The 22531-nt window shown below is 44.8% G+C and overlaps 1 protein-coding gene across 1 annotated transcript in view; it reads left to right on the top strand.

The window, feature by feature from the left end:
• RFTN1 (raftlin, lipid raft linker 1) overlaps positions 1-22531 on the top strand; it is a 205397-nt gene that overhangs the window by 18582 nt on the left and 164284 nt on the right. The window contains exon 2 of the mRNA XM_012806319.2: positions 2199-2351. Within this exon, the coding sequence (XP_012661773.1) occupies positions 2207-2351 (145 nt within the window). The 5' untranslated portion in view covers positions 2199-2206. The remainder of the gene's footprint in view (positions 1-2198; positions 2352-22531) is intronic.

Genomic DNA, 22531 nt, shown 5'->3' with positions numbered 1-22531 from the left:
ATCATTGTTGTTTGGCAGGTCCGGGCTGGGGATTTGAACCCGCCACCTTAGGTGTACGTGGCTGGCGCCTTAGCCAGTTGAGCTATAGGCGCCGAGCCAGGAATAGATGTTTTTAATCTCAGTATAGTCCACTTGATCAAAACTGTCTTTTGTGGTTAGAGCTTTTTGTATTCTATGTGAGAAATCTTGGCCTTTATCTTCATGTTTTGCTCTATGGCTAGCTAATCATTGCCAGTTTTGAAATATTCTACTTTGCTTAGCTTTTTCCCACTGATGGAGGATGGACAGGTCCAGTCCACAAAGATTGTTCACAAGGGCTTAAGTAGGGGCTTGGATCTTCCCTTGCAGCTCTCGCTCCACTCAGGAAGCCGTGTCTGGGACAGGACTAAGCTCCCCAGAGGAGGGGGTCTCTTTTCTCATGAAGGCACCCTATGGGCTAGTGGTGGCCCTGGCTCTGCCATCTGTAACCCCACACTACCTTTCTAGCTTGCCCTTTCCCACACCCGAGGTCTTTTCTTGCCTCCATGCCTTTGGCTTTGCTGTGCTCCATGCTTAGTCACATACCAAATACCTGCCCTAGGCCCCTTCCTGCCATTTTCCCATCTCGTGTCATAACCTGAATGTCTCTGCTCTCTTACAGGCTGAACTCCTTGAGGGTAAGGAGCACACTAGCTGAATCACTCATGGTGCTTTGCCTGTAGTCACCTGTGGTAAATCCGCGCCAATGAGTGACCTGCTGGGCCTCGGGCTCTGTAGTTCTGGTGGCCATAGTGGTTAACTGTTCCCAGCACTCGGAATCCTCCTTGTCCATTTCTCTTTTGCTTTGCCAGTCAGCCTGCTTTTTAGCAGCTAAATAAGCAGCCTCTGTACATATCAGCTGTTATATCTGCAGAACTACAGAGTATTTTGCAAGTAATCAGTTCATGCAGATTGCACATAAATCATGTCTGCTCTGGCCGTGGGACACTAATGTTCCCTTATTAAGGCATAAGTAAACCTTCCTGTTCTCATCCATTCTTTTAGACTTTATTTTAATTACTGAAAAATACAGCCTGGTTGTCGCTACACCACCTCCTTCCACTCCCCTCGGCCAACCCCCTCACTGTCTTTTTGAGGCTCGGTTTGTTTTTCTGGAGCTTGCCAAATTGCCTTAGGATGTCGGGTACCTTGTGAATGTATTAAGCAAAAGGAAATTCTTATCTCTAAGAGGAAGCAGTCACCGCGTTTCTGTGTGTGATATTCTTGGCCAGTTGATATTTTTGTGAAATATGTTCTGATGGCGGCACTGGTACTCCCTACACAAAAGGAAAATATCTTCTGCTGAACTTCAGGGAGGGGATGAAAAGTCATTTCATTAAAGGCATTCTGTCTAAATGAAGACCCTTCATTGTTTTATCCCCTGAAAGATCGGAAGTGCAGCCTGCCCTAATAATGCACATTATTTTAACATTTCTCCATTTTCTTTTCAAACGGTGGCTACAGATCTTTGCTCTAATATACGTGGATTTGTGCTTCCAATTTCTTGAGCCCTGCTATTAGTGTTCAGTCAGTCTTCATTCTGGTCTAAAATGACTCTGAGAGCATGGAAGCATACTGTTATTTCCTGCGGTTTGGTGTGAAAAAGAAGAAAAGGGGGACTTTTAGACAAGGTCCATAAAAATACCACCATCTACTTTTAGAGATGTTTTATGAATATAAATTTCCTGTCTAAATAATTACTGTTGAGGGTAGAAAGGACTGTGGAGTTTGGAAATTATAAAAACAACTTATTCCCTCTTAGCAACCACGGCGAAGGTGACACATCTCTTGGATTTTTACAGATGGGCTGACACCGTAATGCACCGTATTGCTTTTTAGATCACATTTTTTAATCATGTATACCAGATTATAGTGGAACTGAGGCACTTGGAGGTATTATTTTCTTCAGCTAGGGGGAAAAAGATATAAAACAGGTGTGCTTTGGGTGTCATTTAAAAATCACAGGATGGCTAGGAATGGTGTCTTAACAGCAAGAAAAGCCAGCCTGGATACTGAGCGTAGTCCTCTGTGTTTAGGTCATATATTAAATTATACTCTCGATTTCATAAAGGCTGAAGTCCTTTATGTATTCAGGAAAATTATGGCATCTTTTATACTGTGGTGTTAAAAACAACATCTCAGAAAAAAAATCATCCCCCCCTTTTTCCCTTTGCTGGCAGCTGCTGAAATGGGTTGCGGATTGAACAAGTTAGAGAAACGGGATGAAAAACGGCCTGGGAATATTTATTCAACTTTGAAGAGACCTCAGGTGGAAACCAAGATAGATGTGTCCTATGAATACCGCTTCCTGGAGTTCACGACTCTGAGTGCTGGTGAGTACACGGGGCAGGCAGGGTCTTGGGGCTCCGGCTCAGTGCCGAGGGCCGGCTAGGGGCAGAGCTGGAGAGGAGGTGGGTGGGCACCTGTGGGAACCTGGAAAGGGCGGTCTGGCTCAAGGGAACAGCTTCTCCAAATCCATATTTTTTAAATTTGCATTTAAAAAATCCACTCTCACTTTTTAAAAATGAAAATTCTTTTTTTTTGCCATTTTTGGCTGGGGCTGGGTTTGAACCCGCCACCTCTGGCACATGGGACCAGCACCCTACTCCTTTGAACCACAGGAGCTGCCCAACTAATGAAAATTTTAATAAATGAAAAACACGTGAGCCAAGCAGTACACGTGGATAATGCTAGATTTGGCCCCTGGGTCAATCAGTCTGCAGGCTCGGTTTCATAGCAAGCCCCATGGGAAAAAAGGGTTTGCCTTCTCTCTTGTGTGAATCAGCCAATTTCCCTGTCTGTTATCTGCCCTCTTTCAAGAGGGGTTGTCCCTCTGGGCTCAGCCTCACCTTTCCTGAGACAGAGGGAATTGGGTTACCTGCCACTACCAGTGTCCAGGGTCTGGCCCTGGTGTGACTGGCAAGGGATGGTCAACATCATCCAGAGCATTTGCTGAGCACCTACTGTGTGCTAGGGGACGGTTGTGAGGCATGTCCTGGTGTCCTGGAGCTTTTTACCTGGTCAGGGAGAGAAGATTCATTCATGTGAAAAGGAAAAAACTCAACAGGCTAAAATTGTCAGTTGGAAAATATGTAAAATGTATTTCTGGAAGAGGAAGAGGGTGCTGTTCCTATTGGGCCCCAGTAAGCTGAGAGCAAAAATTGGACACTACCTAAGTAAGGCATCTTTAGATACTTTCTCCCCGATTCTGGGCATATTCTAAGTGTCTGTGAGCAGAAAGGAGAATGAGTAGGAAAAACCCTCACACTGGTGGTTTGGAGTCCTGGATCTGCTGTGGGGTAACTGGGTAAGTTACGGAGCCTCTCAGGACTGAAGTGTGCTCATTTGTAATATGAGCATGTGAGTGTCCACTCATGGGGCAGTAGCAAACAACAGAAGATGGGACATGCGTCAAGCTCTTAGCATGGGGTCTGGCCTGGGGTTGGCTGCTTATGCTCTTCCTCCACCTCCTCCTCAGCTGCCATTCCTCCTGCTGCCATGCCTGTTCTGAGGCTCTTCCTCCTCACACTGCTTCCTTCTGGTGCCCTCGAATCATGTCACTGCCATCTTCTTAAATGGCCAGACATCTGTTATCCTGCCTTCTCCCTGTCCACCACTGCCATTCCATCACCCAAGCCCATTAAAATTGTGACTAACAACATAGCTAAAGTAACACAAAATTATTGGGAGCATTTGGCCGTCTGTTTATTTGTTCAGTGACTATTTGGATGCCTGTGATGTGCTGGGTATTGTAAGATGATTAAGGAAAAAAATAAAAGCATGTCTAGAAAAAAAGGTGGAAGGGAGATACACCATGATGTTAAGTCATTGATTGTTAGGATGCTGAGATTATGAGGGAGCTCTTTTTCTCTCATTTAACTTTTTTTGAGGGTGGGGTTCGTGGTTATTTTCTTTTATTAGCACAGAGAGTAATTTTGCTCGTCAAGCCTCTGTTAACACGTGCTGTCTTTACACTCCCCTGCTGCATCCCTGTCATCTGACCTTTTTCTCTAACCTCCTTATTTGTTTCCCTGTCCCTGTGGTTGTATCATCCACACTACTTTTCTGCATTGTGTTTTCCTTGCTGGAATTATCTTTTGCTTTCTGCTTAGATGAATGCATGCCCATTATAAAGAGCTGGGACAGGATTGCAGAAAACCCACCTGGGCCCCTGCCCTGCCCGCGTGTTCCCACAGGTTCCACCGCTCCTCTGCTCAGAGCCCTTCGTGGCTTTCCCCACCCGGCGAGTGGCACAAGCTCCCTTTGCCTTCATTCTCCTTCCATTTGTCTTTGGCGTTCTGCCACTCGGGCCTTGCTATCTCAAACACACTGGGCTCAGAGTTTATATATTGTCTGTTCCTCTGCCTGGGAGTCCTCCCTGGCAACCCTTGAGCCCATCTCCTTGCCCCCTTCTCCCCGAAACTTTCCCTGGCCACCTATTGAACATTTCTACCTTCCCCCAGCTCCCCAGATATTTCTCTCCTTAGTTTTCTCCTTACCATGTGGCATGCTGTTCATTTTGCTTATTGCTATTTGTTTTCTTGTTTGTCTGCCTTCCTTCACCAGCGGTCAGAATCTCTTCCCAGGAGCACAGGGATTTTCTCTGTTTCGTTCTCTGTAGTACCCTCTGTGCTTACAAACAGTGCCCAGCACTTTCTACATAATCAATAAATATTTGTCGAATGAATACTCAGCATATATTTTTGTATCCTGCTTTTTTGCGACTTAGTGAGGCGTGCACCCTGCCGTCCATATGCTCTGAGAGTATGACTTAATGGCCGTATATGATTTAATCGCTTAGAGTACCATAATTTATTTAGCAGCCCCCTTTTATTGGATATTTCAGTTATTTCAGGCTTTGGGCTATTATAAATAATGTTGTGATAAGTGATGTTGTACATAAATCTTTGGGCACATTTCTGACTATTTCCTCGGGAATTACTGAGTTGAGGGATGCGAATGTCAAGACTCTTGGTTGATAAGTCGCCAGATTGCCCTCCAGATAGGATCTGTTTTTGTAAAACACACATCTGATTATGCACAGCTCTGTGGCGAGTTCCCCTGAATAAGTGAAGTTGAAGTCCAAGCTGTGCTCTGTGGCCTCTCTCCTACTTGTCCCCTGAAGGGCCGTGTGTGTGACATACCCCCGTGCCCCTTACTGCTTGTCAGAATCCCACCCACCTGGAAGGGGACCCACCTCCTTGACAACCGTCTCATCAAAATTACTTTCTTCTTCCTGCCTGTAGTTTGTCAATACCATACTTTTGACACTTTTATTACCTCATATATTAAAACTATTTGTGTTTCCTTCAGGGAAAAACCCGAGCCTTGTTCATCTTTCTGTTTTCTAGCCAAGAAGGGCCTGTCTACATAGTTGGGTCCTAGTAAACCCTTTTCCTGGCAGCCTCACGTTTTTTCCCACCCGTTCTCAGGAGATCATTTGTTATTGTTCAGAATGGAGCAAACATTTGTTGAGGGCCTACTGTGTGCCAGCTTCTGTGACAGGATATGATTTATATTCCTGATCTCAGTTTTTTCCTAACTTTCGAAATTTCTAGAAATACAATTAAAGCACATTGCTGTGGGCATAAAGTGTTCAAACTCATGAAACCATCACCATGTGCAGAATAATTTCCGTCACCCGAAAAGTTTTCCCAAGTCTCTTCATGGTTCCTTTTTATTTTCCAGCCCACCACCCTCAGACAACCACTGATCTGCGTTCTGTCGCTGATTTTATTTTCTAGACTTTTATTTAAATGGAATTGCAGAGCGTGGACTCCTCTGTGGTCTGGCTTTTTTCACTCACCCAGCTTACTGGTTTGGAGATTCCTTTACAAAATTTTTGTTCATCCCTGTTTCATTGCCGAGTCGTAGTCTACTGTATGGATGTACTGCAGTTTGTTTTTCCATTCATCTGAATGGAAAAAAATGAATAACTTGAATTGTTTTCAGGTTTGGCCATGACAAAGTAAGTGCTATGAACACTTGCCTTTGTTTGGCTTCTTAAATCGTTTTATCCTCGCCGTCACTCTGGGAGGGACGTGGGTACATTTTTGCAGTGTACCCATATTTTCTTCTTGCAGATGAGGAAATGGATGCTCAGAAAGGGTTGGCTAACTTGCCCAAAGATGCAGTACTGCGGGCGACAAGGGCAGAATTGAAACAGAATTCTAGAATCTTGGGCACCATATCTCTAGTGATGTTAGATTAGACTGCAAGATGCTAGGCAAATAGGGGTTAATACCCATTGAATGCCATTGTTAGAAAACTTGTGTTACAGAGAAGGGCATACAGATATTCCTCTTCCATGTGGTTTTGGCTGTAGAAGATTTCCAGGTGGCATTTGATATACTTAGTTTTCGTAAAGAAGATGCTTATTCAACCTTTAAGCCAGGGGTCCTCAAACTTTTTAAACAGGGGGCCAGTTCACTGTCCCTCACACCGTTGGAGGGCCAGACTGTGGGCCCTAGGACGAGTCGGCTGCTAAGCAGGACAGGCAGCGGCGGTGGCCGGATAAATGTCTTAGGCGGGCTGCATGTGGCCTGCGGGCCATAGTTTGAGGACACCTGGTTTAAGCAAATACAAGTGGGTGTTGGCCCACATCTGCCTGGTGGCTTAGACAGGAAGAACATCATGTGCATTAAAAGCAAAAACAAAACAACAGGATCACGGTTAATACTGTCATACAAAACAACAAGATCTCAGTTAATACTGTCATGTTTATCCCTAGCTTAAAGCATGGTGTGGTTGTGGACGGTATTAGAACACACTGCCTCACTTGTAGGATTGGCAGAGGCAAAAGCAGCAGGAATCTTACAGTGAAGCACATAAGCTGCCAAAAATCTCAATTCTGGGTGATTTGATTGGGTCTTAAATTTTCAATTAACTCTGGTCACCGAGGGATGAACCTGCCCTGTGATGGGTTTTGTCGCAGACGGAGGCCCATAAAGCATCGCAGTTTCTGCAGACGGTGCCTCGTTATGCCTTTTATGTGTGCGTTTTGCCAGCTTCTCTGTGCTGAGCCACTCCAACACCACTTGAAAGCTACCTGTGTCAGCTCTGCGGAAATTAACTGTGTTTTATGAGTGTCTGGTGCAGGGGGCAGTTGGCACAGTGAGTAATCCATGTCATGAGGCCAGTGCCCAGGGCTTGGTCCTTGCTTGAAATGTCTAGGCCTGCATTCGCCAGTGCAGGAGCCACCAGCCACATGGCTACTTACATATAATCATTAATTAGAATTAAATAAAGCTAAAAATTCAGTTCCTGCATCACACTAGCCACATTTCAAGTGCTCAGTAGTGCCCTGTGCCTGGTGGCTGCCATAGGGGGACAGCGCAGACAGAGAATATTTCCACTGTTGCAGAAGTCCTGTGGGACAAAGCGGTTCTAATCTGTTTTCAAGGGTGGAAAACTGTGGTCCAGGTCAGAATCTGTATATTTTTTTTTATGAACATTTAACCTTGGGTTCATAGTCACCACAGGATGATGATTCATTGATTTCCACAAATATTTACGAAAGGTTGACCTTGGGCCAGATGCTGTCCTGGGGCCATGTGGTAAACCAGACAGAAGATGTTCCTGGTTGTCTTAGTCAGCTTGTAGTAACTCAACACCACAGGTTGGATGGTTTAAACCACAGACATTAATCTTCTCACTTCTGGAGGTTGGAAGATTCTACCTTGGAGTTGAGGGCGCCAACATGGTCAGCTTCTTCCCAAAAGCCTCTTCTGGGATTGCAGACAGCCTTCTTTTTTACTGTGCCCTCACATGGAGTGATGGGAGAGAGAGCACAGCCCTCTGTCTCATCGTATGAGGACACTAATCTTATCAGATTAGTGTCTGTCCTTGTGACCTGATTTGACCTTATTACTTTCTTACTCCAAATACAACCACGTTGGGAGCTAGGGCTTCGACATAGGAATTTGGGGAGACACAATTCAGTGCTTAGTTCCAGTGTCTAGCCCACTATTCAAACTCTCTTTCACATGAAGAACCTGTACTTGATGTACTAGAACAGTGATGGTGACAGAGGGGATGGTAGTAGCCCCCAGACTTGATGCAGGAGTATATGTGTTAAAGGACACTTGAGATCCTCAGCTAGATTTGGAGTTAGGCAACAGATAGAAGGAAGAAGAGGGTGGAAGGAAATAATCACTCTATGCAAAAAGGATCACCTGTAGGAGGGAACAAAACCCAGAGTCCACATCACATGTACAGGGAGTACAGGCAGTTCAGTTTGGTGGAAGTATGGCTTTGGGGAAGGATTAAGTGGGGCCAGATGATGAAAGGTCTTAGGTGTCGGACTGAGGAGTCTCAGAGCTCAAGAGCACTGAGAGGTGTCTGCTCTGTCACACAGGGCTTGTCCATTACACATGAAAGGGAGCTCAGTGCTACTATCAGTCCTACCAAATGGGGTCTCAGTGGTATTTGTTTGGGTAACTTTTTTGAAGTATAATTTACATACAGTGGAGGGCACTAATATTAAGAGTATGGGTTGATGAGTTTTGATAAATGTAAATATATGTAAAACTAGCACCAAACCACATCCAAGATAAGAAAACTTTTCCATTACCCAAGAAAGTTTCTTCATCTGCCTCCCCAACCCCAGACAATCGCTGATCTCTGTCACTGTGGATTAGTTTTGGTGTTTGTTTTTCTTTTCTGAATAACATATAAATGGAATCATACAGCACGCATGCCTGTGTGTCTGGCTTCTTTAACTCAGTGTAAGGCCTTTGTGATTCACCCATGCTGTTGTACACACCCAGAGTTCATTCTTTTTTGTTTCTGAGTAATATACCCTTGTTTGAAGGTGCTGCAATTTGTTTAACCACTCTTGTTGAGCTTCTGGGCTATTTAGTACATTTGGGCTATTTTGAGTTTAGGGCTGTTTATTGGAAAAGTTGCTGTGAACATTTGTGAACAAGTCTTTTGCATGGATACATGTTTTCATTTCTGTTAGGTAAATGTGTAGGAGTAAAAATGCTGGGCTGTTTGATAAATGTATGTTTTTCCTTTGTAAGACACTGCCCAACTGTTTTCCAAAGTGGTCTTACAATTTTACATTTCCAGCAACAATGTATGAGAGTTAGAAGCTTTATTGGTTCCCGTGTCTCCTGCATACTATGGTGCGTAAATTGAAGGGCTTAAAAAAGTAACTTGCTCCATTGCCTTTCTCAAGCTTGTCTTCTATTTCTTCTCTTACATTCCTTCTTATAAAACATTCCCATGACACATGTTGCAGTTTCCACGACCAATCCACATTACCACATTTTTAAAATTCCCATCTTTGTGGTTTTCCTGTGTAAGAGGTCTTTAAGAGCTGACCTTTGGGATTTTTCTTTGACATTGTGCTGACCAGGCTCATACTTGGATTTTGGCTGCCAGCATTTTAGCCTTAAACTCTGTATATAAATTTTGGGTGGTCATAATAATAACACAGGATGACATTCCTTATTTGAAACATGCATATTGTGCAATGAATCATTTAAGGGTTCAGTTTTCTTTAACCTCCATTCTGGGGGACATTAGCTCAAAACACAACCACAGAAACACCTGATAACCATTGTCCTGTCCATCTCTCTTCACAGCTGGGAAAAAGATTAGTCTAAAAAATGGATCATGATTTATTCTGAAAATGGAGAAATTAAAATTTTGAGGAATTAAGATTGGATGCCTGATGGCTAATTGTAAGTCCTGTCACTGTTAGCCTTTCTGACTTCACGAAGGGAGGCAATAGGCAAGTTCTAAGATATCATCCAGAAGACGACAAGCCTTAAAACCAACCATTCCCTTATAGTAGTTCTCAACCTTGAGGGGGAAGCAGAATCACTTGGAGGGCTTGTTAAAACACAGATTCCCAGGCCCCACCTTCAGAATCTCTGATTTAGCAGGTCTGGGGCATGGCCTGGCAATCTGCATGAACTTTAAATCACGTTCCTGGGTGATGCTGATGCCACTGCTCTGGAGACCACACTTTGAGAATCTTAAAAGACCATGGGGTGTGCACAGTGGCTTACACCTGTAATCCTAGCAATTTAGAAGGCCTAGGTGGATGGGTTTCCTAAGATCAGGAGTTCATAACCAGCCTGAGCAAGAGGGAGACCCTTGCTCTCTATGAAAAATTGAAGCAATTAGCCAGGTGTTGGTGGTGGGCGCCTGTGGTCCAAGGTACTAGGGAGGCTGAGGCAGGAGGATTGCTTGAGCTCAAAGAGTTTGAGGTTGCTATGAGCTACGATGACACCATGGACCTCTAGCCAAGACAGGACTCTATCTCAAAAAAAAAAAAAAAAAGAAAGAAAAAGATGGGTGGCACCTGTGGCTCAAAGGAGTGGAATCCGGCCCCATATAGTGGAGGTGGTGGGTTCAAACCCGGCCCCGGCCAAAAAAAAAAAGAAAAAGAGAGATCATGGGGGCAACATAGACTTTCTATAGTTTTTGCACAAATCTCTTTGTAAAAATAAAAGACTACAGGGAGTATATATTTTTTTTACCTGAGTGGAAATGGTAGAAAAAAATGATATTGGTGTGATTTTTTTTTGAGTATAAAATAAATTCAGTAAATACTTACATACCTACCTATATATTATGACCAATTCCTAATTTATTTCCTTAATGTGGCTTCTAATATAGTTAGGAGGACAGGCCAGAGTCCTGAAAAAAACTAATAATACATGATTCTTAAATTCTGCTTAAAAATTTCCTTGCCCAGGCTGCATGACAGACCAAGTAAGCTAATCCCCGGGAAGGGAGCTGGACATCAGGTGCTGCCAACGTGGAGCTGAGGCTGAGAACCAGTGCCAGGTGGTTCCTGTGGTTGTGGGCACCCCAACTGGTGATGCTCAGGGAGTCAGGGTGTGTGGAGACTCCTTTTCTTTTCACCCTGGGGGCTGTCTGGACCTCATGCAGGTTGCCTCCAGTTCCGGGAAGCCTGGTCTCTTCCTAGAGTGTTTCACTGACATGTGACGTGGCGTAGGCTGGGAAGCCCCAGTACAGTCGGTGGTGTGAAAACTTGGCCAGCCTTGAAGAGGAGCCACCTCAAGGGCTGCGCTCTCAGGAACAGCTCCCAGAGGAAGCAAGGCTTTTCCTGGACCTATAAGGAGAGGAAGGACCCAGATTAGCTTTGGGGGTTGGCAGGGCAGAGGGGGCGATCCACACAGAAGAAGGCAAGGAAGGGCAGGAGTGGGAATGTGTGGTTCTGAGTCAGGAATAAGGAGGAGGGGAAGTGCAGATAAGAAAGAGCCAGTGTGAGCATGTCAGCTTTTCTCCTGGATGGCCATTTGGGGTTTGAAGATGCCCTGGGGCTAACTGGGTTTCAGTTGCACCTGAGATACAGGGACCCAAGTGAAGAGGAGGTGTTTGTCTACTAGGGAATTTACTCACAATGTTCTATCCCTGTGGTTTTTAAGTGTGGTCCCCGTAGTTGCAGCAGCTGGGAACTTGTTAGATTAGGCCCTACTCCAGGCCTGTGGAATCACAGACTCCGGTAAGGGCTCAGCAGCCTGTTTGCACATGTGCCCCAAGTGATTCTGATGTTGCCGGAGTTTGAGAATAACTGGGCTGGGGGCCATTCCACCCACAATGGAGAAACACACAGGGAAGGATGGATCTGGGGATGGGAGAGCCTGAGTGGAGGGGAATGAGTGTTAGCAAGTAGGTCACTGGGGCTCAGCTGAAGGAAGAAGAGTGACAAGTGGGTTTAGGGAACAGCTTCCTGCTGGCCAGCATAATAGTTTTGCACCCAATGGTTTGGGTCTGCAGACACTCTCTTCTTGGCTCAGAGGCCTTGGCTAGCGAATATCTATACTCTTCCCCTTCATCCAGGGGTAGAGGGGGGCTCTCTTCAGGGGCAGTCAGAACTGTAGCATGATGGATGGGAGCCCAGTTACATCCCAATGTCTAGGTTGGCCTTTATTTTCAGATACATGGCTCATCGCATTTGCTCTAACTTCCTCGTGTTGGAAGCAGGACCGTAGGCTGTGATTGGACCCCAGCGGTCAGGTGGTCCAGTCTTCTCCTTGGCCTTTTTTCTGGAAGCCTTTGCCCTACTTAGGTCTCCTACCTGCTCTGTTCCCTCCACTCCAGCTACCCTTTTCATCTCTTTTGCTTGCTCTCCCACGCTGACCACGCCCCCCAGAGATGATCTAGAACGGGCTATATAGAGCCAGAGCTAATAGACTCATTTGCAGTCTGTGCTGGGGCGGGGATTGGCTAGGATGGACACCTGGTGGCAGTCTCGCAGGTTCTGCCACTTTACAGGGAACCCAACACGGGAAGCTCTGCAGAGGACGGGAAAGAATTGTGAGGGATGGGTAGTTATTTGCATTACAGGAGAAATCTTGGATAAAAGTGGGTTTCACCATGGGGTTCCTTTAGATAGAGCGTCAAGTGCCCTGAAGTGTTTGTTTTGCCATCCCTTAATGAGGTATTTATTACCTCTCTCTAAATATGATACCTGCAGTTTTAGAACATAACAGATTCATCTATAACATTTGCAGCTCTTCAGCAGCACTGAGCATAAAGTCACTGATGTTGATGAAATTTTTTGTAAGTAAAAACAAACAAACCTTGAAGCCAGACGTCAGAAGCCCTGGAAGGAGGGCCCAAAGCATTCCTTGGTATTATAGCATGAGGCTGAAGGCCCCTGACTGAGCTGGGAGAGGGGTGACTTTTATGTCCCTCACACCTTAAACTCATCCTGGAGGGAGGGACCCCCTGGGCCAGCCCCTCATTTTAGTGGCATACAGGCTGTTCTGCCCCCTTGCAAGGATCCTGATTTTACAAATGAGGAGACAAGGTTCAGTGAACTTGCCCAACACATCTACAGTCCTTCAGTGAGGACTGTAGGTCCTACGGTGGGATAGGACCAGGACTCGGATTTGCCATTTTCAAATTCATTGCTCTTAAGCAATGTCAGCTGTACCAGAGGTCCCCGGATATGGCTTTGAGATATGGTAGGCTCTGGTCTGTCGTTCAAAACCCCAGCTGTGACAGCCTTCCCTGACATTGAGCCCAGATGTTTTGGAGAATCATAGATGGTAGGGATGAAATTAGCAACTATGCTGTGTGGTTTGCAGCTCAGCATCACATACATTAGCACTGTTCATCCTCACACCTCTAGAGCCAATGTTTTGGTTGCATTTGACAAATAGGGAGGCCCTGTCTCAGGGTGGCTCTGCTTGACTGAGGTCTTTCAACTCTGTGTGGCCTGTGTATCTCACTGCTGCCCTGGCCCCATAGGATCCCTGAGGGCTGTAAGCTGCATTAAAGATCACACAGCCCATCACCTTTTGGAAACCACTTTTCTTTCTTTCTTTCTTTTTTTTTTTTTGAGACAGAGCCTCAAGCTGTCCCCCTGGGTAGAGTGCCATGGCTTCACTGCTCACAGCAACCTCCAACTCCTGGGCTCAAGCGAGTCTCCTGCCTCCCAAGTAGCTGGGACCACAGGCGCCCGCCACAGCACCCGGCTATTTTTTGGTTGCAGCCGTCATTGTTGTTTGGCGGGCCTGGGCTGGATTCAAACCCACCACCTTAGGTGTATGTGGCTGGTGCCTTAGCCACTTGAGCCACAGGCGCCAAGCCGGAAACCACTTTTCTTATGTACCAAGAACTTGAGTGTTGGTTAATCACCCACTGGAGGATAGTGTTGGCTTCTGTTTGTTGCTAGTTTTAAAATAGGGCTAGGTGTGACCTCTAGCTCGGATTTACAAGGCTAGGTCTGAACTTGGCTGCCATTTAGTCCCAGTTTTGTAAATATGCCCAAATCAGGACTTATCCTGTGCTGAATATAAACTCTTCCTTTGCTGAAAATAGTATGCACAGTAGGGGAGAGAAACATTTTTCTTTCCTAGAAAATCTCTCCTTGCTCCTCTAGGTATCATCAACTTCTGTGAAGCCATCTGTTCCTCCTGATATAATATCCAGGCTATTAGATTAAACAGTTCCTCCTGACCCACTTTCGGCTTCTGTTTCCTTTCACTGTTCATTAATAAATTGTGTAGCAGTATTCATGGAGAGAGCGTGTATATATTTATTTAATTTCAGTTTGGGTAAAAGCAATTGTTGGTCTGGGTGAAGTTATATAATTTCCTGTTTTTTATTTTTTTATTTCCAGCTTCTACAATTGCTGAGAGTTGGTTTTGTTTTTAAGATGCATACAAGGAAGTCCATGGCATGAGTTATGGGTGAGGTCTTGGAGGGAAGGTTTGCTAAAAACAGACCCTGTTTTTAAACAGAAGATGCAAAGAGTGGTGAGGAAATCAGTTCCCATAAAACATGTGGTAGGGCAGATAAATATGCTTTTACGGTTTGCAGGGATTTTGTTTTAAAGATAAATGAGATAATATGTGTGACTTGGCTTTAAGCTTTTCTGAGCAAAGCTACTATATATACATCTTCCATGTTGTTGCTTTTGATGTTGCAACCAAGTCTATTAGCATTAGTATTATTGTTAAGTATTCACTAATGGGGTAATAAGATTAGATTTAAGAGGAAGGAAGGCATTCTTTGCATTCCTTTCTTAATGTAAAAACTCTTCATGCTCTTTTCCCAGCCACTTTAAATCCAGACCAAGAAACAACACTCAGTCTTGTGTAAAAATGAACCTAGATGTGTGTGTGTGTCTGTGTGTGTGTGTGTGAGAGAGAGAGAGAGAGAGAGAGACCCAAGCAGTAAATTTCAACAACTTAAGGCTGCCTTCGGTAAAATGAAATTCCTTGGTGATGACTGTTATCTGTCAAAGCAAAACCAAATTATTTTTCTGTAGGGATTCATAAAAGCAGCCCTGTGGTAGTGGAAATAATTTTTATCTAATTTGGTTAAAGCAGAACTGAAAACAAGTTAATGTGCTATACACCCTCCTAATTATTATTAGTGATAATGCTTCAAAGAATTTTTATAAAGGGCTTTCCCTAGTTTCACTGAAGTCCAGTACATTTTATAATTTGACCAGATTTTATCGATGCTTCAGAAGAGAGGAGGCCTGTTGAGTTTTATCTACGAAATATTTTCTAAAGTAATTCTGGTATGAAAAGGTAGGTGACTCTGGCTTCAAGTTGCATGTCACTATCATGAAGTCTAGAAAGCCATTCCTTCAGTTCTGTGTTTCAGATGTACTGTTCTTTGTTTATATGTCAAATCTGGTAAATAAAAGCTGTGTAGGCAAGGAGAACCTGCTATACTTAGCAGCAGCGGAGAGTTTTTTCCTCATTCTGTTGCATAAATATGCTTTTCATAGGCTTGATTGGGAGGATTAGACATTTGTTTGACAGCCACACCGGGCCCTCTTAAAAGAGGAAGGGGATTATTTCAGTCGGTCACCCTGATACAAATTCAGAGTTAGTTTGTAAACATGAACACAACATGGCACCTTGAGGAGTGAATGTTGCTTTCAACCCAGGCTTGGTAATATATTCCTATGGGAGCTGGAATGCTTGTTGGGTGGACTCTCCTTAATAGAGAAAGCAGTCTCCTCTGGCAAGGTTATTCAGTGAAATTAATTAATGGACTGTTTACTTTTACCGATTACTTACTCTTTTGGAGGGTCAGTGTCAACATGCAGTGGTCAACCAGATGGTGAAGTCTCTTGGTGTAGGAAACAGTGTCTAAAACACCCCGCCAAATTCCAGAGTTATTCATGTTCTCATCCAGTGTCTCTTCTCGCAGATTTGGAAACCAATCCATTTTGAGCACAGTCCTAATAGAGTCTTTATGTTATCTTGGAGAAATATCTGCCTTGACTTACCACGATTCCTCTTTGTCCTGCTGGCCCCTGCATAGCTGTAGATTTCTCTGCTGTTTGGTGGGTGCGGGGAGGCCCTGGAAATCCTAAGCCAAGTCTAGTCCTTGCTTCCACCAAACTATAGGTTGGAAAACCTCTGTGTTAGTTTCCCAGTCCAGCCAGCTTCCTGAGGTTGGGTAGACTCATCTGGGCTGCTAGTGCCAACAGGTTGAGTTTTGGGGGGTTTAATAAGTGCATCAAAAGATGCCTGGGGTGTGTGCTTGCAGATCTTCCGTCCGTCTTGGCTTTCTTGGGGGAGAAAGGGCCTGATGAAGCTTGTAAGAGAAAAGTTACTGCTGCTTCTCACAGGCTGGGCAGAGGTAATGCCAGAGGATGGACAAGGTGTGGGGAGAAGGGGGGGTTCTGTCTTTCCGGATTGCTTTACTTTATCCCCCAGACTTGTGGTCCGACCTCTCCTTATCTTTTCACTGTTTTGCCAATCTAGAAACTGTAAGTCAAAACAATTCTACACCATGGCTTTTTTACTGTGAACGTCATATAAACGGATTAGACAGAAACAACTAAAAATCAAGAAAACTTACTCATTTCTCCTAATACCCTTCACATTCTTGACTGTAAAGCATAAAGTCAGAGGTAGCTTAAGGCAAGTGATGAGGACCAGTATCCCAGAGGGGTGAACTAACCAAAGTTTTGTTCTTCAAACCAAAGGTAAGTTAGGAGTACTGTACAGAGCTTAGATTTGAAGCCAAGTTAAGTGAGGGGAAAAAAACCACTTGAACTCAACTTTTGTGCTTCTTAGTACTGAGATATGGAGCAGTGGGGCCCTCAGTGGTCTCCATCTGCTGGTATTCACAGCCTTGTGTGGTCTTTTCTCCTGGAGTGTGGGCGGGAGCTACTTCTCATCTTCTCATGAACATCCTGGGCATAACCAAAGTCATGAGTTGTCACTTATGACATTAGGTTACAAAACAGTCATGGTGTCATGTTGGGCTCTCTTGCCCACCTGTCTGAGGGAAGCCAACTGAACTGGTGTGAACTGCCCTATAGAGAGACCAAGTTAGTGAGGACTAAGGGAAGCCTCCTGCCAATAGCCAGTGGGGAACTTCGGCCCTCAGTTGAACAGCCCTAGAGGAAGCGAATCCTGCCTGCAGCCATGTCCTTGAGCTGAGTAGTGGATCTTCCCCTAGGGGAGCCTTGAGATGACCTCAGCTTTGATATCCTGAGACAACCTCATGAGAGACCTTGAGCCAGAGGCCCCAGATAAGCTGCACCTGGATCCCCTGACTCACAGAAACTGTGAGATATTGTTTGTTTTAACCCACTGAGTTTTGTGGTAATTTGTCACACATTAGTAGATAATTAATACAGGTAGTTTATTTCAAAGTCTTGTTCCTGTACGAGAGACAGCATTATGGACTTGTCAGAAGCCCAGACTCTTGAGCCAGACTCCCTAGCTTGAAATTCTGGCTCTGCCACTTATTGCTGAGTGACCTTGGGAAAGTCACTTGATGTCTCTGTGCCTGATTTTTCTCATGAGAAGATGGAAAATTAGTTTATGACTTCCATTCTCTGTATTCTAGGAAGATTAGCTAGGAAGGGGAAGAAATGGGTTTTAATTGACACAGTCCATAGTCTGTGCTTCAGTGAGTCTAAAGAGTAACATTAGAAGATTTTTGTTATTCTCTCAAACCTCTTAAACTTCCAGACCAGAAGGCTTCTGGGAATTTTCCACAGGAAGGGGCACATGGGAGTCCTTAGCAGCTAAAACACAACACCCGGGAATGGGTGCATTGATCCCTTAAAGGTCTTTGACAAGAGTGATCCCTACAGTGTTCTGCTAATCAGAAACTAATGATCACTGTGTCTGTTTTTCCATCCTTGTCATTTCTTTGATGCCATGGAGACACATCCACAGCATCCTTTTCTAATTTCAGGCCATAGGCCTGTTGAGCAAAGCTCATCTCTCTCAAGACCAAATTATATGTTTAAGAAATGCCTTATGCATCGACCACAGTTATTCATCAGCCTGGTTGTAGGCTGCTAAGCCTGGCATCCAGCTGTGAAAGTCAGCATTTGTGACATTTAAACATATTGATGAAATGCAAATGCCCTGTGGTTAGCCTTCCATAGGCCCTAGCACTCATTTAAATAAATGAGGAGGAGTTGGAAGGGTGGGCAGCAGAGCCCTCCCTTGAATTGGAGAATCGGTTCTTTTTGGGTGCTGGCATCTGGTTGCCGCTGTCGGTGGTAATGAGATTTGGCTCTTCCCATATGTCCCTAGTTCATCGTGTGTTACTTGGAGCTACAACTAGTTTTTTCCCTCCCCTTCCTTTCTTTTTTCTAAATCTAGATTCCTCCAATTCCGTCTCTCTCCTCTAAAAATAAGCGTCACTTTTTTTTTTTTTTTTTGTCTAGGGAAATATTTATATAAATGCTATTAGGGCTCCTCGATTTGTGAGAGTTTCTTTTGTTTTCTTGCTGTTTTCACTTTATTTTCTCGCTAACAGGAAAATACAATTGCCTTCAATTGACATACTCTCCTGCTGGGAACCCAAGACACCCTTTCTGTGTGTTCCTACTTGTGATGAAATGGTAGAAAACCTCCAGCAGCCTTAAATGAGATAGGTACTGACAATTAATCCAGTATCAGGAAGAAATCTGATAATTTACTCATTTTTCCACATTCAAGAAACATGTGAGTTGAGGCAGCTGACGCCATGTGAACAGGGCTGTGCTTTAATGGAAACATCATTAATAATTTTCCTTAATAGCCTAATAGTTGCTGTTTTTGTGGCCAAAAATTGGTTTTAGCCCTCGCTTTATGGATGAAATGTAGGATCAATTAATATTGAGTGATGACAGCCTCCCTGTGGAGAGAAAATGGGAAATCTTGGTGTCGTCATCTACCTTATGACTAAGAAATAGCTTTTCTTAATTGTATGGAACAGAGAAACCCAGGGGGATGTAATTCATTTCTCTCCAGCTTGCGATTTAAATTAAAAGTAAAGAAAAATAACCACATGCCAGAGTGGGGATGTGAACTCAGCCCCTGAGCTCTGTCTGACTGCAGGGTTTGCTGGATACAGCAGACAGCTCACCCAACAATGGAGGGTCTTCTTTGCTGTGGCATTGCTCCAAGCGTCCCCCACATCACAAGTCCTAGGGTGTTTCTCTCTGACAGGACAAAGGGCACCCTCTGCCCACAAGCCTTGCAGTCTTCTCCCAGCTCATTCGCTCCTGTCCTCAGAGTTTCTGCTCAAATGCTGCCTTCTCAGAGAGGCCTGCTCCTACCACCCTGCCCCAAACACCCCCTCCCCTTGGCCTACTGACTTTCACACTTCCACTCCCTGCCTCTCTTTCTTCTTGAACCTTTATACAGCAGAACTTGTATAAGTTGACCACCCAAGGGACTGTAACAAACTGGTCAACATAAGGGACTTCCATCAAGGACATGTAGTGTATGTCCAGTCTATGAGAATTAGGTCAACTTGAGGTGGTCAGTGTAGAGGAGTGGTCAACTATGGCAGGACAGGGAGGAAGGGACCTCTTCTATCTTTCAGTAAATACAACTGAACAATAAAATACAGCAGAACTTCTTCCCAACTTCTGTAGTTCTGCTGTATTTTATTGTTCAGTTGTTGTTTACCGTGTCCCTCAACCATACATAACAGCAGCCCCACAAGGGCATGACTTTGCCTTGTCACTGCTAAGTCCTCAGAGCCTCAATGCTGAGGGTGCTTGCTGAGTGACTGAATGAGTGAATGATTATTACAAGAACTCCATAATGCAGAATAATGTAAAAAATCTTGCACATGCACACCGGCCTTCTCTAAAGGTATGCTGACTTCAGACAGAGGACACAGTCTGAGTTATTCTGGTAGTTGCCATTACTCTTATCTACATGTATTTGTGGTGATGGCCCAAAGTCCCAGAACATAGCCATCCCATTGACATCCGTCCCAAGGCAGCTGGCATTGGAGCCCACCTTCTGCCGTGTGCTCTCAGGGAGCCCATCTCTCAGTACTGCTCATGGTTCCTTGTTGGTTCAATGTCTTTTCCCTTGCTGAGCACAAAGTCCCTGGGGGCCAGAGGCCATTTCTATCTCATTAACTGGTCAGTCCTCAGTATCTACCACTGAGCTTAGATGAGGCTGGTTCTGAGAGTATCAGAGGATGCCCCAGGTTGGCACCAAATGCTGCCCCCAGGAAAAGTGCCGCAGACAGAAGAAAGAGGTCCCTTCCTCCCTCTCCTGCCGCCTAATCTCCCTCTGGCCTTACTTGCAGAACCCAATAGCAGTTCAGCTGGGAAAGGAGGAACTCAGTGTACACAGTACCAGCCCCACCACACAGGTCAGAATCTCAAGGCGTGGACTTGGATCTGGGGACAGCAACTAAATGACCAACATAGTCCAGCCCTTCACATTCTCATTTTTAACATGACACATTCTGTACATTTTTAACTTGACACAACAGCAAAACAACGTTGTTTCTGCCTACCATGTAGCTATGCTTCATAGAATGTGCTTACTCTGAAGAGGAGACACAAGATCCCGATTGGCATGGTGGGGAAGTCTTGGGTGACATGCATTATTTTCTTGGTTTGGTCTGTATGGTACAGATAGTCAGATAGGAATGGTGGGAAGAGAAGAGGCATAGTGTTGCTCAGGTATGAAAACTGGCCGCTGGGACTTGGCCTTTTCCCTCAGCTAGTACCTCATGCTGCTGGAGTTTATTACTTGGTGGAATGATCTAGGAATTCTAAATCCTTGGTGGTCCTCTCTATGTGTCTCTTAGCTGCTTCAGTTGTCCACTGACACTCACTCATGGACAGGGAGGCTCCAAGCGGCCTCCAGAGGCTCCTCTGGGTGCCGGGCACCCTGTTCCCCACCTCTGCTGTATAGGAGCAGTTCAGTTTCCCTGTGGAGATTGAGATCATTCATCCCAGCTAGTGTGGTAATTGCCTTCTTTGCTTTTTGTTTCTGTGGCATTCATAATCAAAAGTGGCCACAGGGCAATCTCCACTTGGGGTTCAGGGAAACCACTGCTGTGTTCCCTGGAGGGAGCATTCCTCTTTTGGGAACCAGCACCTCCAAATCTGCAGATCCCAACATGGTGAGGCCAGTAAGCAAATTTCTTAGTCTGTTAGGGTTAAGAGGAGATCAGCCATTCCGGCTTCTGCCCTCGATGGCCAAGCCTAAATATTCTGGCTGTGGAAAAAATAGAACTGATCTGGCTTGTATTCCTTGTCCTGAATAAGTGAACTCTGGCTTATCAGTATGTTATCTCCCAACTGGCTCCACAGAGAATGTTGGACTAATACAGGGTGCTTTTTAACAGTGTGTGGAATCCTGCAAATTCAATCCTGCAAAATTCTCTTCTGACTTTATAACGGCATTGCATGGTGAGTCAGTGGTTAAAAAGTGGCATTAAAGGGAGGTCTTTTTTTTTTGTCTTTGCCTCTCCTGGAGTGCTTTGAAGTGGCCATCAGACCACTGTTCCCAGGAGTCACTCATCACCAGAGGGTTGGCTGGCTTTCTGGGGTGTGCTGGCATCTTTCTGATGGGCCCAGACCAGTCTGTGTTTATCTTGTGGGGAGGAGGGCACGTAGCGCAGCATTCACAAATTAATCAGTGGCTATTCATTAGTCCATTGCTCTGCATGGCAGGGAAGAGCACTGGGAGAGTGATTAAAAGCATGGGCTTTGTGGCACAGATCTGGTGAGACGCTCATCTCTCTCATTTGCTCTGTGACCTCTCAGGTGAGTTACTTAACCCCTCTCTGCCTCAGTTTCTTATCTGCAAAAGAAGAAGAATTTATTCTTCAATATATTCCCTGGAATTGACAGAATTGAACGAAGTCATCAGATAAGGCATTATCAAGGCCCATAGATAATTCTCAATAAATGGTAGCTATTTTTATTATACCAATTGCAAAGAAGAGTCAACTATGAGTGCAGGATTTTCTACTTGGGACAGGAATGATTTAAATGATTGTTTGGACTTTTATTTCCTCATCTTCAATCTGAAGGTGTTTGCCCTAATTTATGCCTTTCCACAGGATGTTGTTCATCATATTAGGTGGGTAACTGCACAGCAGAACAGTGTGGCACAAACCAGGTGATCAGGGCCACAGGTGTCAGGTGGTGAAGACATCTGCATTCACAAGGGCTACAAGGCTACAAGTTTAGCCACAAGGGTAGGCTTTGATGCCTCCAAGGACAAGGCAGGATAAAGTGGGAAGGCTTTGGAGAGAACCTCCCTCTCTGAGGCAGAAGCTGACAGAATGGGAGAAGGTAGTAATGTTCTGTCTTAATAGAGTGTTTTTAAGAATGCAGAATATAGGGATGGGCATAGTGACTCATGCCTGTAATCCTAGCACTCTGGGAGGCTGATGTGGGTGGATTGCCTTAGTTCACAGGTTCGAGACCAGCCTGAGCCAGAGTGAGACCCCCATCTCTAGCAATAGCCGGGCATTATGGTGGGCACCTGTAGTTCCAGCTATCTGGGAGGCTGAGGCAAGAGAATCTCTTAAGCCCAAGAGTTTGAGTTTGCTGTGAGCTGTCATGCCACAGCACTATACTGGGGGATGACAAAGTGAGACTCTGTCTTATAAAAAAAAAAAAGTGTTTTTGTGGGTCTTATTTAATCATCTAATAATAAAGAACTTCAATCCTTTCCAGATTTATCAATGGGTGATAAGGTGATCAGTGTGTGGAAATTTGGCACCCCACAGCACCCTAGTGGCCTGGCATCGTGACACCCGGCCCAGTTTCAGG

The sequence above is a fragment of the Otolemur garnettii genome, unplaced genomic scaffold (genome assembly GCF_000181295.1).
Source record: "Otolemur garnettii isolate 467f Iridium unplaced genomic scaffold, OtoGar3 scaffold00002, whole genome shotgun sequence".
NCBI lineage: Eukaryota > Metazoa > Chordata > Mammalia > Primates > Galagidae > Otolemur > Otolemur garnettii.
Note: the sequence above shows the minus strand (reverse complement) of the source record. Positions and strands in the feature narration are given on the sequence as shown.